Source organism: Notothenia rossii (assembly GCF_949606895.1).
Source record: "Notothenia rossii genome assembly, chromosome: 5".
NCBI lineage: Eukaryota > Metazoa > Chordata > Actinopteri > Perciformes > Nototheniidae > Notothenia > Notothenia rossii.
This window is the reverse complement of record NC_136903.1, coordinates 64211863-64227133: the sequence shown is the minus strand read 5'-3', so window position 1 is coordinate 64227133 and position 15271 is coordinate 64211863. Positions and strand designations below refer to the sequence as shown.

The window sequence follows — 15271 nt, the reverse complement described above, 5'->3', positions numbered from 1 at the left end:
GTATATTTGACATCAACAATATTGGATCTATACTGATTTAATTTACAAGTGACATTTTAGATAACATTTGCATATTTGGTAATAATGTATAAAGCTGACAATGTTTTTGTATTAAACTGTTCCTAATGCTGCTACTATTGACAGCTCGGCACTGTAGCTACATAAGCTAACATGAGCATTAGCATCACTGACTGACAAGATGAGCTGCTTCGCTGCTTTGAGGACTCGATTCAGAGCTTTTATTTTGACATGCTTCTACAATTGAAGTGCTTGAGTTGTTTTAAAACCCTGCTTGTCAGTGTGTGTTAACTTTGACAACTGCCAAGCTTCCTGTCAGAAATGTACAAGACAGCATGCAAAGTGCGTGTTGTGATGTTTTGTTGTTCCTCACAGCATTGACATTAATCAACAAACTGCTCACATTTAATTGCCATTATAGTCAGTGAAATGAATAATTTTCAATTCAAGTTACATATTTGCAAAGACATTGTTTATAATGTTATACTTGAATGAAACGTACTCTTTCAATTGTGATTTTTATATAAAAAAAGAGAGTAGTGCTTTCGTTTGACAGATATCTGATAAACAAGGATTCACCTTCATGATGCACAAACACTGACACACACAAACTCTTGTATGTACACACATATTTGTTTAGAATTTGACACGGTTTATACACTCATGCTCAGTAATACCACTTCAAATACCTGCTGGCATTCACAAAATACGGTCAATCATATGTTCCTCAGAGGTTATGTCGGTTCCAATAATCGACACTATTTACTCTTACAGATTATCTGCTTATGGCTAGTATTGATGTTTTATATTCCATATTTTCTCTGACAATCAATACCATTATCCACATAATAACAGGGTCTTGGGATTGCATGGCTTTTGATTCTGTCTGATGTTTACCTAGTTTTGTATGGAATTCATTGCACTCTTAGTCCTCTACTTACTATTCAACACTGTATCTGGATGCGTATAAAATACTGCACACTTGTGTTTCCTTGACTTCCTGACAAGAATTATGCAGAGCTCACAGGCTCAAGGGATTTTTAATGTTCATAGTCTAACCAGAGAAAGATACTGCACAGAACCGGCAATGCTCCCTCATTTACTACCTGCATCAATAATTTAAATACTTTGCAAGAGTTAAAATGAGATGTCAGATTTTTTTTTAAATGAAGATAGCTATGAGATGAGATGAGATGCCACACAGACTTTCACCGTCTGTCTTTGCAACTCAGTGAAATAAAAAACGTAAGCTTTCAAAAAGCTCCCTTCTCAATTTTGACAAAAGCAGAATAGGACCTCCCTCAGATTTATAGAATTTAGTTTTATACTTTGAATGGTTTAATGGGAACTGTCAATTTAATGTAACACTGAGAGTATGCCAGCGTTTTGCCACAATGCCAGATTATAATTAATACGAGCCATTGCCTTTCCTGAAGTAAAACGTGTGGTCCACCATATTCTTTAGGGAGCCCTATTATGCAGATGTTCATGTTCATATTTCTATTGTGTGTCTCCATTCTTTAATGTTCAAAAAGCTCTTTATGTCTCTCTTACTGCCTGTGCTGCAGCACGTCTTTTCACCCTATGTCTGAAACCAGAGCCCAGTCTACTCTGATTGGTTAGCTGGCTGGCTCTGTTGTGGTTGGTCGACCGCTTAGAGATGAGTCATGTAAAATGTATTGAAGCGCTAGTCAATAGAAGTGTGAGTATTACGTAGTGATATATGTGGGGGGGGGGGGTGTGTGTGGGAGAGAAACTTTGGGATGTTATGGGATAGTGGTGGTCTAATCATGGATAGTGAGGTGGGCTGAAGATCGGAAGGTTGTGAGTTCAAATCCCGCCAGGAACACCACCACTACTGTTCCCTTGAGTAAGGCACTTAGCCCTTAGTTACTCCAGGGAGAATGCCCTGTAATCGGTAATTGTAAGTCGCTTTGGATAAAAGCGTCAGCTAAATGAAATGTAATAATGTAATAATAATAATGTTAGCCTTTGCACACCATTTACATGCAGACCTTTATAACACACTACAGGAAAGGGAAAACCCCATAAAAGCATAATAGGGTCCCTGTAACTGCAGTACAAAAGCAATATGCCATCAATAGTTGTTCTACATATGTGTAGTATATTGTGAATTAGGCAGGCAATTATTAAGAACCATTTATTTCATGTAAATTAAAGAACTAAACAGCATTATGAAATTGCCTGAAATTGCCTGAAATATCTTGTTGGGGAGTTTTCTAGTGTTTAATACCCTCCCTGGAAGTGAGTTTAAGCTCTCTGCTGCAAGCCAACATCAAACACTTCCTCAAGAAGAAGACTGCGAGCTCCTGTCAGCACGCTGGTGAGACTGAGGCTTTATTTGCATTTTGCCTCCCGACCTCGGAGGCACAAAGCATCAGCTCTTTTTGGAATTTGATCTCGCGGTGAAGGGTGTTTGTGTACATGTAGATGTTTGTTAAACATATTTGACAGCGCATTGTATTGAAAACAACAGGGAACTTCTGTGTCTCCTGACAGTGACAGTTCATGACAACAATTGCTGACAGTGTCAAAGCCTCTGAACACGGTTTCTTGTCTCCTTTGAGGTGACTGGTGTAAAATGGTCACTGAAGTCTGTGCTGAGCTGCCTGCTGAAGGATTGTCACCTCCTACAGAAAAACACCTGCAGGGTAGAGAGACAAAGATAATAGATCAATCAGGGATGGACCGGTGCCTGGAACCGACTATAAGCTATAAAAGAACAAACGCCTATGTTTGATACAAAACATTAATTTAATAGAAATTCACACAGTTCAAATTCTTCCACTTAACTTAACCTCACATACTCTGGAGGAATCCTGCCAATTAAAGTTTATGCAAGCACAGCAAACAGATATAGTTGCAATGTGTATTTGGGAGAAAGGCACCATGAATAATGCATTTTGCTTAATTGCTATGGTGCACGAGGAAGAGCAACTTGACGTGAGGAGAGGCATCCGTCAGGCTAATGAGCAGCACTGTTTGAATGAGAAATAGGCTAGTGGAGCGGTCATGCAGCAGTTAACATGGCTGCGCCCGGGGCACTGCTCTCCCTGCCCTTCCAACTCCCTCTCTTGGCCTTTCCGTCAGTTCACGCCCTCCTCCGACTCCCAGGCTCCATTCTCTGGAATCCCCGGTTTTCCGGGCGTCGTGGTGGGTGGTGGGGCGAGTGCAGGTGTGCACAGTTGGAGGCACAGCTGCACCAGAGCTCCAGACGCTCCCCATGCATGGGGTAAAGCCCCTCACCAAACCGAGGAGGGGAACAGCTGTAGACAGCCAGCCAGACCCCGGCTTAGCCCTGCAGAGGCCAGCCCAGACCTGGCCCTCAGTGTCTTGCAGGGCCTCTTCGCAGAAACTAATACCATAAGTAACTTTTCTACATTAGCCACATCTGGGTTGGGTTACAAGGAGACATGTCACAATAAAATGATTATAATTTCTCTAAAATTAGTGAATTGGGAATACATTTTGCACATTATTTTTGAATAGAAGGTGCATAAATTAGTTCTTAAAGTAAAATTCAGTGAAACAAACACATATGTCCCTTTGTTTTACAAAGGGACTCATCTCTAAGCGGTCGACCAATCACAACATAGCTGGTCAGCTAACCAATCAGAGCAGACTGGGCTCTGGTTTCAGACAGAGGGTGAAAAGAGGTGCTGCAGCACAGGCAGTATGAGAAAAATAAAGAGCTTTTTGAACATTAAAGCATGGAGACATGTCACAGTAGCTGCACCAAATACAAACCTGGAAATTAGATTCCAGATGATTGTATTATTCAACATTTCATTTGACTTAGGCAACTTACAGTAAGTGCAGACAAAACAGATGGTTTTCAGTCTGTGACGAAAGATTTGTAGACTTTCTGCTGTCCTAATATCAAATGGGAGCTCTTTCCACCATCAATTTGTAATGGCATAATCTTTTGTTTACACAAAAATGAGACAACTCAGATATACCATACAGATAATGGACAAATCCTGTCTGTGTTGCACTCAGTCCTCTGGCACGAACACTAATGCAGCACACCAACAAGTCCTCTATGTTGGTGTGTCTTTAAATGAAATAACAAAATGTAATTGTTTGTACATGTTCTCAGGTGACCCATAATATATAGTATTGTTTTTAAAGGTATTGTAACAGAAATGGTCTTCTTTTTTCAGCAAAACGATGGGCAGTTCACTGTGATCCAGCTCGTTGGTATGCTGCGTGGCATCGCCTCAGGCATGAAGTACCTGGCCGACATGAACTACGTACACCGCGACCTCGCTGCCCGGAACATCCTGGTCAACAGCAACCTGGTGTGCAAGGTGTCGGACTTCGGTCTCTCACGCTTCCTGGAGGACGATAATTCCGACCCCACCTACACTAGTGCTCTGGTAAGAAGTGAGGGGATCACAGGTTCAAACCCCACTGCAGTCAGCATGTCGTTGTGTCCCTGGGCAAGACACTTCACCCCAAATTGCTCCTGTGGGGATTGCCCACAGTATTGAGTATGTAAGTTGCTTTGGATAAAAGCATCTAACAAGTGACATGTTATGTAAAGTGAAGTAATGTGAACATTCCTAATGAGAATATCATTCATCAGGTACACGATAGTGCCATTCCTAACAACATGCCCTCACCTGTTCTTCCAGTATTTTATGTACCATGCTTTACTCCCAGGGGTTTTGTTATACCAACCTCCCAGTTAGGTTACAGTCAGCATTGTTCAAGTGAACCGGTGTCTCTCTCCGGAGTCAGGACACTGTGACGGTCGGGTTTCGGTCTCGCTTTTCTCTCTCGCTTCCCCTCGCTGAGGTTGTGCTCTTTGTGTTCGCAGGGAGGGAAGATTCCTATCCGATGGACGGCACCCGAAGCTATCCAGTACAGGAAGTTCACCAACGCTAGTGATGTGTGGAGCTACGGGATCGTCATGTGGGAAGTCATGTCCTATGGAGAGAGGCCTTACTGGGACATGACCAATCAAGATGTATGTATTTTACTTATATTGCTGTTGATTCTTGAGTCAAATCCCCCCCTTAATTTTTTTAAAAAAACAAAGCCTCACTAGTTACTACACACATATATCATCTTCTTCCTGACTTTCATGACAGCCCCAGACTCCTCAGGGATACATTTTGTCATTGTATCGTCTTTCCCACAGCTTAAACAGCAGCTTTCACTCATGGGTTTTATATGAAAATCCCCCCACACTCACCACAGAGACATAATCAGATCATTTGAAATGCAAGGCAGCGCTCAATGGACAATTTCTGCTCTTGACTGGAGCCTCCATTTTCCTATCTCCCTCTGGGTAGTGGAGGGGGGAAGCAAATTATGGCGCGAGAGATAATGAAAATAGTTTCAAATTGAAAGTGAGAACACAAATGTGCTAAGAGGGACAGAGGACCTCGACGGTTATCTTATTAGCAGCTCCAGACAGTGTTTCTGCTCCATCGGGGTCCCCGTTTGGAGGTCTCATGAATGAGATTAATCTGAGGCTGAATGGAGCTCCTTTAATGGATCTGGTAATGAGCAGGGGATCGTGCGTCCTCGGCGCAAGTGTCCTCCGGGTTATTTCACTCTGTTAACAGAGCAGCACCTCTGCACGCCCCTGGACCGCCAACATCACCGGCCCCCGCCAGACAAGTCCTTAGTGTAGGCTTTGCAGAGAGAGTGAGCACTAAATACTTTGTAAAGGCCACAGATGAGGTCACAGCTGGCAGAAATGTGTAGTAGTTGGAATAAGGTTTATGTTCCTAATGACCCGACTGGTGTTTAACAAGTCTTCACATTCAGAACTAATGCAGTGATTTGTGCACAAATATATATCTTTATATGTGTTAAAGTAATAGCTAACAGTGTGGACTGTTAGGCAGTGAGACAAAGTAATGACGACAGCAGTTGTTTTCACCACATGGTTAAAGGCACAAATTACATTATTATATGTTCACTGAAGAAAGGGTCATCAGTGCATGTATTTACTCCTGATTAGACTGTTGTTAACTTTACATAAAGAGGCCCTATTATGCTTTTGGAGTTGTCCCCTTTCCTGTAGTGTAGTGTGTTTTTGTGCATTTAAATGGTCTGCAAAGGGTTTCCTCCAGAGGGAGTTTCATCTTTAAATTCGGGGTAGCCTACTGTAAACACATATGTAGTTTGAGGAACTTATTTACTGTACTTTTGTATTGTATGCTACTTAATAGCTTACTATACTCAGGGGTGCACATAACTGGTACGCAGGTACGCATGCGTGGCAACAATCTGAGATGCGTACCGTCACTTGTGTCACAAAGCGCATTTGTGTACCGACGTACTTGTGAAGCTTTTCCAGAAGGCGGTTAGATCACCGGACGACAGAGTCGGTCTCCGTGTGCACAGACAGGGCTGCTGTTAACGTCGGTCTGTACAACGGAATTGTGCCAAAACTACGCCAACCGGCTGCGGAGGGAGACTCCCCCCCTTCACTGGAGAACTGTGCTAAAACAGCTGATCACAACGTTCACGCTCGGTGGTCATGAAGTACTCCACTAGTACCCCCCCGGTTACGTTCGCGATACAGAGGGCTTCATCAAATAATTTGAGTGGAGCCAGAAGTTGGAGTACCAAACGCTGACTCCAGGTACTCATCTGAGTACCTCACTGAGAAAGTTATGTGCACCCCTGACTATACTATAGTTACCACAGATACTCTTTTTACTGCTTAAAAAGTATCAACCAACATAAGGCCCTATGTTAAGTACAGTTCTAATTGAATCAAATAGTAATATTTAATATTCCACAGGAAAAGTAAAGCTCAGAGAACTTTTTCTAAATACCACGACACCTCAAATGATCTTCTTACCACTTTTGAGCAAATAACAGTAACTGTTTGTAATGCAGTTAAAACTGGCTCCACGTTAACCAGCTACAACAACAAAATTGTACCCATTGATTCATACCTTTCTAGTCCAGCCACAGCTGCTGCAGCTTTCATCAAGTAATTTCTTATTAATTACACATTAATTCAAAGGGCTTTGTTTGCATCATTAAGTACTTTTGATACCATTATGAACGTAGGACATTTACTTGTAATGCAGAACTGTATTAGAACTCATACTGTAGAAAAGAACACAAGTACTTCTTCCACTACTGGACAGAAACAGTACAGTTTCCTCTCCATCGATCTCCTCTGTAGAGCCTGATAGCAACCCTTAGAGATCTCTGTCTCCCCCTGCAGGTCATCAACGCCATAGAGCAGGACTACCGGCTGCCCCCCCCCATGGACTGCCCCAGCGCGCTGCACCAGCTCATGTTGGACTGCTGGCAGAAGGACCGCAACAACCGGCCCAAGTTCAGTCAGATCGTCAACAACCTGGACAAGATGATCCGCAATCCCAACACGCTGAAGGCCATGACCCCGTTATCTTCAGGGTGAGAAGACCACATTGGTTTTACTCGTGTTTGCATTATCTCTCAGTATTACTCATAGTCAACACACATGGTGGGGATGAGTGCTAAACGTATGCTCTTCTCCTTTTCCCCGGCTCTGTCTTCACTCTCCGTGCGGGATCTGCATGTGTATTTTATCTCGTCTCTGTGGGAATCCCACTAGACGGGGTCTCTGGTTTTAGCATTATTTCCCATTAATGTGGATAACATCTTGAGGAATATAATGCATCTGATCTTCTTTTAATGTAAAGGCTTTCCAAACAGGAAATTCATGCTCCTGCTGAAGTGCCATCCGTGGCACAGTTGACTTATTTTCCGAAACACAGTGGCTCTTGTTTCTCCTGGCGCCGAGCGGTTATGTAAATTAAAGCTTTCGGTTTGATAGATCAAATCCTCCCCACGAACGCTTCAGGCGTAACCTGAATTGAAGCAGTCGTGCAATTTTCAAAACAAAACATTTTGTATGGTTTCTGCTCTGGGTGTTAGTTTCCTTTGAGGGTTTTCTGATTTCCATTATCCCTGTCTGTACTTTCATTTGTGGTGGTGTGCAGCACCGAGGGCCAGATTTTTCCGCAGACACTAAGTGGATATATTGGCTCCTCGAAGCCTATCACTTCATTTGGAAAATAGGCTTTATGAGGAATCAGTTTGGAAAATATTGGTTCATGGATAAGGCCACTGGGAATTTCTTGAGTTCTGTCTAGTCTTTTGAACATCTAATCTAATAATTCACGTTTGAATCACAGGCAGGTGGTCTCGGGTGTCTATGACTTTGGACCTGCCATTTTGTATTACTATTAATCTTAACGGCTCCTGCATGTGTCCCCTCAGTGTTCATCTCCCCCTCTTGGACCGCAGCATCCCCGACTTCTCCAGCTTCAGCACCGTGGACGAGTGGCTGGATGCCATTAAGATGGGCCAGTACAAAGACAATTTCGCCGGCGCTGACTTTTCTACGTTTGATGTGGTGTCCCAGATGACCATGGAGTAAGTGCTGACAATTCCTGCAGTTGTGGGTCTGATAAGCAGAAGGAAAGAGGCCAGTTTACTGAATCTCGTATACCCTCAATAGTTTAATTACCACCAGACTCTTCCTCTGGCCCATTATAAAACACGCTAGCTACTCTGTATGTAATTAGCAGATCGTAATTCTGCAGTTGCAAGGCTGAAAAGTGGGTACAATACCTTGAAGGCATAACAGTGCCCTTTATTCTCTGCCATGTGTTTAGCAGGCCTCTCTTTGACCTTAGTTTCACAATCAAGAGGAACAATGATAATGTGGGGTTAGTTAGCGAAAAATATTTGGAATAAAACACACAAGCAGGGTTGGGAGGGTTGCTATAAAAATGTATTCCGTTACAATGACCAGTTACCTGTAAAAAAGAAGCAATCAGTAACCTAATCTGAGTATCAAAATGTAGAAGTAATGTAACCAGATTACTTTCTGTTACCTCAAAATTAAATGCAATCCAAGATAAAGAAAATATAATAAGATCCTTAAGTGTTTTATATAGGACAACAGAAGTCTGTCTAAAATCTGAGCTAACAGAAAATGCAAAATGTTTAATACATACAGGTAAGTTTACTCACTATTTGATGAACATACAGTATTGGTTCACTAACTGACTTTAAAATTAGAATATCCATAGAAAGTTAAAACATTAAAGCAAATTCAGGCAGTAAGTGTGTGGATTCGCACTTAAAGTATTACACCACAGAACAGTACATTCCTTTTTTACTAACATTATAATCCTGCGTGTAATCCCTAGTAAAGAAAAGTGTATGTAATTGTAAGGGAATACAGTTACCTTTTTATCGGTTTATTGATTACGTAATCCTGTTACATGTGTTTTGTACTCCCCAAGCCTGCAAACAAGACCTTATTATGTGAGAAGGCCACCTGCAGAGAGCCTGATACAAATAATTTCCTGTCTGTAATAACAGTATCACGAGGCAGAGATTAAACCACACACATGTTAAGCTTCAACTCTTTGAACCACACAGATCGTAATGTCTAATCCAATTAATTTGATTTATGTGGATATTCAGAGTAAGAGGAATTTCATTGTTTAATGGATAAGAAACTATTGGCACATTATTTTGTCTCGAACTTATGCCCTTTCCTTGATATAATGCAACATTTTCTTCTTACTTCTGTAGTTTTACAAGGGCCCTATTATGCTTTTGGGAGTTTTCCCTCCCCTGTAGTGTGTTATATAGGTTTGTGTGCATGTAAATGGACTGCAAAGGCTAAAATCCCAAAGTTCCCTCCAGTGGGGTTTCTCTCCCACACACTCCCCCCCCCCCCCCCCTGCTTGAAATGCTTCAATTGGACTTCTTTGTTAACTGCCATTAAATAAGGACATCACTATGTAACACTCACACTTTTATCAACTAGCGCTCAAACACATTTTACATGATTGGCTAAGGGGCAGGACATCTCTGAGCAGTTGACCAATCACAGCAGAGCCGACCAGCTAACCAATCAGAGCAGACTGGGCTCTAGTTTCAGACAGAGGGTGAAAAGAGGTGCTGCAGAACAGGCAGTATGAGAAAAAGAAAGACCTTTTTAAACATTAAAGCACAGTAGAGGCACAAAACACAATTTGATTCTGAAAATTAGCATAAATGGTCCTCTTTAAATATCATAACCTCTAGAGTGAACATTATGTCTACATTGAGTCAATTATATGTTTTGCATTTGTTTTGGTGGTATGAGATCACACGGGTGTACCGCATACAGAAAATTACACTAAACTGGAATCCAAAGTTTTTCTACGATTATATAAGCACTCCGCCCTCGAAGATGGATGAACACAGCTGTTTCATGCCTCTCACTTTACTGTCATCTTAGTTTTCATATAAGTTTTTTCACCAGCTGTTCCCCGCTGGCCTTTATGTCATCCATCCGTATGTCGTATTGTTAGATGATGTTGTCGATTCGAAGCTATATGCTAAGCAGAGCTGCCTGACTGTTAATAGTCTGTGGTCACATAATCCTGACATCTGTCTCCTTGCAGGGACATCCTGGGAGTCGGGGTGACGTTAGCGGGCCATCAAAAGAAGATCCTCAACAGCGTCCAGATGATGCGGGCACAGATGAACCAGATCCAGTCGGTGGAGGTTTGACCCTCCCGAGCGGAGCAGAGGGGGGAGAACAAAAGGCGGTTGGGATGCAGGGCTCTGGGTGTGGAGGATGGAGTGGATGGTTTTTTCGCGTTACAGTGTGTCTGGACTTCCCACCAGGCTACATTCCCCCCCCCCCCGCCCGGTTCCCCTCTCCACTTCCCTTTCTCCTCCTCTTATCCCCTCACCCTGACTCTCCCTCCATCCTCGGATCAGCTGTTGAAACAAAAGTCCCAGTGATGAGGCACCAGAGGGGAGCCAACCCCATCTATGGAGCCATAAACATGGGAGGTTAGGCGTGACCAGCAACAAAAAAATGTTCGATCAATCTTCCACCAATTCTCATTTGATGTTTTTTTTTCTTTTGGTTTCGTTTGTTCTGATGATTTTGTAAAGAATTTTTTAAAGGAAAAAAAAGAAAAAAACTGAGAAAAGGCAAGGAGTTTATCTAAATTTATAGATGATATAAGCTTGTACACTAGACGGACTCAGTAGGAAAGCTACCCTTTAAAAGGGCGAGAAAAAAAGAAAACAAGGAAGAGTTGAGGAGACGAGGCCATCCTCTGCAAGGTGTGGATATTGTCTTTTTTGCATCTTTTTAATTTTGGGACATCATGAGGGCATCAGAGTTTTCTGTGGCCTTCAGAAAGGAAGAGGAGACTGAAAAGCCCAACGTGCACTCCCAACTGTTTCCCCAGGAGAGAACATGCATTTTTAAAAACCATCAAATGGACAACATTTGGCAAAGACTGATGTCAAAAACACATTCATTCAGACTGACAATTCACACAGTGAAAAAGAAAAAAAAGTTTCTCATTGCAAGTATTTTCTATATTGTGTGAAATTTTGTGATGAAGAACTCCGTCTCACCATGCTTCCTCTCACTATAGACAAAAGTGTTTTTCTTTCTTTCACGGTGAACTATTCACAGCCTGCCAAATAGAACCCTTCCCTTTTTTTGCACCCTGTACGATGATCCTGTATTGTACATATCAGATGCACTTGACCTGCCATAACACGGAGACTCAGAAACAGTAATCAGCAGAAGAACTGATCGAGAGGTGGTTTTAAGTTGTTGTCACCATCCTTTTCTTTCCTTATTTTGTGAAAAAAAATAGCTTGTGGAGAGAAAACAAAACAGCACGTCCTACGCAGAATCACACAAAATAAAACAGGTTCTACTGTTTACATCAAAGGCCACATACAATACAGTATGTGCTGTTATAGCATCCTCCTTCATCCCCAGTGCCGTCTGTGCATCCGTGCACACGACGCACACACACACACACCACGTGCACAACGAAGCAGAGGCTCCCCAAGCGGCAGGACTCGTGTTTGATAGCATGCTGAGTGAGTGGTTAATTTCACAGTGCTTTGATTTGCAGCAATTACTAAAAACTCAGAGCTTGGGTTTGACACACTTTACAGAGTATAACGTGGCTGCATTATTTGTCAGTGTTTCTTCTTCTTCCAGTTTTCCTTTTTTGAAAAACATTTTTAAAGTATTAAAGTTGTGTTACCACACACGGTTATTTTACACTCACACATAGTCATGGATAGATTTTAAAATCAGGCGTTTGTTGAATTAAATGCAACGTGTTATATTTTTGCAATTTCTGTATGGATATTATTGAATTGTTATTATTATTACTTTTTTTTCTGCACTGAGTATATTGTTTGACTCCAACAAACACTCTGGATCTTCCATCGATGCTTTTAGACTTTTACATTTTGAAACATGTTGGTGCACAAATCCATGCAGATAAACAGCCCTGTGAATGGTATTGATTTGATTTTAAAGACAGTATATGCATTTATTGTTGAGCCTCCTGTGAGCTGTCAATCATCGTCTGCGTTGTCCGGGTGACCAGGGTTATGCGAGAGATGAGAGTCCGTAGCAATGCGAGGATTCCCCGGGGAGGTGAATCAGACAGGGTTTATGTACACAGCCAGTAAATTATATCAGAGATCCAACGGGGATCTGACAGCCAGACACGGACCTCCAGCTGTGAGCCATCGGTCAGATGTGTCCGGCCACAGCGGGGAGGCCGCACCCCGATCACAGCCGCTCTGTCCAGGCACCGATTCTCCCGCCTCTCCCCCCTTGATCACATGCAGGCCTGCCGGGGCCACCTGTCTGCCGCTCCCACTGATCTCCAACCAGCAGTTGTCTGGTTTCGTCTCTGTGACTTTATAAGCATCAACAGGCGAACAGCGGAGACACTCATCAGTGGGGCAGTTGTGTCTCGTCCTGTCCTGATGCTGCATGACAAAGAAAGGCTTGACAATGCTTCCACACTGAAAAAACTATAACATTTCAGCTAGCTTATACAGTTGTGTGAAATATGTTGACATAATACATTTAATTAAAGTCAACGTTTCAGTTTTTTTCATTGCATGTTCGCTCAAACTAAATCCTCACACTTGTTGTTGTGGCGGCTTTAGCACCAAAGCTCTGATAAAGAAACCTCAGTCACTGCTATCCTGTCATCTTACACTGAAAAAACTGAATTGTTGATGATATGTCAACAAATTTCACACAACTGTATTATGTTAGTTGAAAGTAACAATATTATGGTTTCATAGGTTCCACTTGATAGTGTTGCCTTCAACTAACCTCATACAGTCCTGTGAAAGCCCCTCCATGTTCTTTTTTTCATCTGCAGTGCACCACATCATAACAGATGTTTCCCTGGAAGCTTGTATAACATAAGAAAATGGTAGGAGGACAATCATAAGCTGTTAGTCATAGCTGAGAGGCGAGTGAGAAGTGCCGCTGTGACCTAAATGCCACTGATGCCAGCATGCCGTTTGATTTTTATTTAACCAAGCTTTTTGACCGTCTTGCTTTTCCATTTCCCAGTACTTAACAGCTCATCAGATTGTGAGGCTAATGCTGCACGTCCTCTCATGGTATGGCAAATATTCAACCGTCAGGAAAAACGTTTAATGTTGCCCAAGGAATTAATCTAGACTAGAGTATACACAAGGCTGGTGAGTTTCTGCTCCAACCCCATTAATGCTTGTTCAGATGCTTGTCCGTGGACGCTGCCAAGACTTTGAGTTATTAATCAAGCAATTATCCTTGAACTCTGTTTCAAGGAACTACCTTAAACTGGATGGGCAGGCGTGTTTATGACTAGACATAAAATAGTGCTGGAGTGCACACAGTCAGTATTTTCTTGGGGATACTTTTCCTTCTGAAGGGTTAGTTTGTTGTTTTCCATTTTTATCTGAAGGAGTTTTAGGAGAGCCTTTTGATTGAATGTCGAGTGTTTGAGAGCACCGCATTAAGTTTTTATGTATCTTCTGATTTTGATGGCACAAAAGAGACGCATTGTTGCAGTTTGGAATTGAGCAATGAAAGAGGGAACAAGACATTGACCCACTTATGTTGAGTGTTTAAAGTGGTTGACTGTTTTTCCTGCCGCAGACTGGCTGCTTTCTTTACACCAAAGCACAAGCTGTGAAAAAAGGCTGTCCGAGACTATTACAAAATGTATAGAACTGGGTTAATTCATCTGGTAAAAGTTTCATGGAGGGCATATTTCAAAATTGGATTCGATAGGGTGATTACTGTTTCATCACCTCCTGAAATTAAATTGAATACTACATTGTGTATTACTGCAAGTAGTACATTTAAATCCACTGTAAGCCAATTCAACATTTGAAAGGTATTTTGGCCCTTTTTAAATCAAGTATTATCTCCTCAGATTAAGTGTTACTGTTGGTTTCAAAGCACTAGAACCTGACACCTACACATGCTTTTAAAAACTTTAAATAGTTTTCCTCTGGTAATTGAAGCAGTCAGAGTGGTTGTGACACTCATAATGGTTTCACACAATGTTTGCCGATTGCAACTTTCAGCAAAACTCTCCTTTTACATCTGTGCAGCAAAGTAAAAGAAAAAAAACACTCAGTCCAGCCCTCACCGTGTGCCAATTTTTGAAGGACGGAGGAAAAAGCGTTAAGTCTCAGAGTTCCTGTTACATGATAGTGTGCATAAACACGAGCTGTGCCAGGTTGTACCCGCTGGGCTGCGTTTGAACGGCGCCCAAACTACAGCATGGTCAGAGCGCCGGGTCTGCCTCCTGGTGAGGAGGAGGACAGAAAATGGCTCCCGTTCAATGGACGCAGCACGAAGCACGAGAGCGCCCTCTACTGCTGCGGCGGTCAAATGTAGCGTGTTGGACTGACTTTTCCAGATGCAAAGCTCCAGTGTTCAGGACGAACGCCGGCTGCTGTATCTTCCTTTGTTGGACAAACTTTCGTACCACTATACCACCCGTGTTCCCCTTTCATGACTCTGTGTTCCCCCCTTTATATATACAGTCTATGGTTCCCCCTCTGCCCCCCCCCCCCCCAACAAACACCCCCCCCCCCCCCCTTCACACCCCCATCCCACTACTCTGGTTGTTGTTGGCGTGTACAGGCAAGGGATATCTACGTGTTGCCCGGTCCTCTCAAGCCCACATTGTAGACCAGTGCCGGTTCAGACCACTGTGACTCGTGTGGGAGATCCTGTATTTCTGTATAAATGTATATTGACTGTAACCCTGTGAATGATGTAACAATTTCATTATTTGTAATATTGTCATTGGTTTATTTTCTAAAAATGGAAAGCCCAACTTGACTCTCCTCAATAAAAAATAAGATCTGTTATAAAATAGTGACGAGTTATTTGTTTTAAAAA

General features: G+C 42.4%; 1 protein-coding gene across 4 annotated transcripts in view; it reads left to right on the top strand.

The window, feature by feature from the left end:
• ephb2b (eph receptor B2b) overlaps positions 1-15271 on the top strand; it is a 131002-nt gene extending 115731 nt beyond the window's left edge. For all 4 annotated transcript variants that reach the window (XM_079680942.1, XM_079680940.1, XM_079680941.1 and 1 more), the window contains exons 12-16: positions 4203-4418; positions 4862-5011; positions 7241-7434; positions 8284-8439; positions 10473-15271. In XM_079680942.1, coding sequence (XP_079537068.1) covers positions 4203-4418; positions 4862-5011; positions 7241-7434; positions 8284-8439; positions 10473-10581 — 825 coding nt within the window. In that variant the 3' untranslated portion in view covers positions 10582-15271. The remainder of the gene's footprint in view (positions 1-4202; positions 4419-4861; positions 5012-7240; positions 7435-8283; positions 8440-10472) is intronic.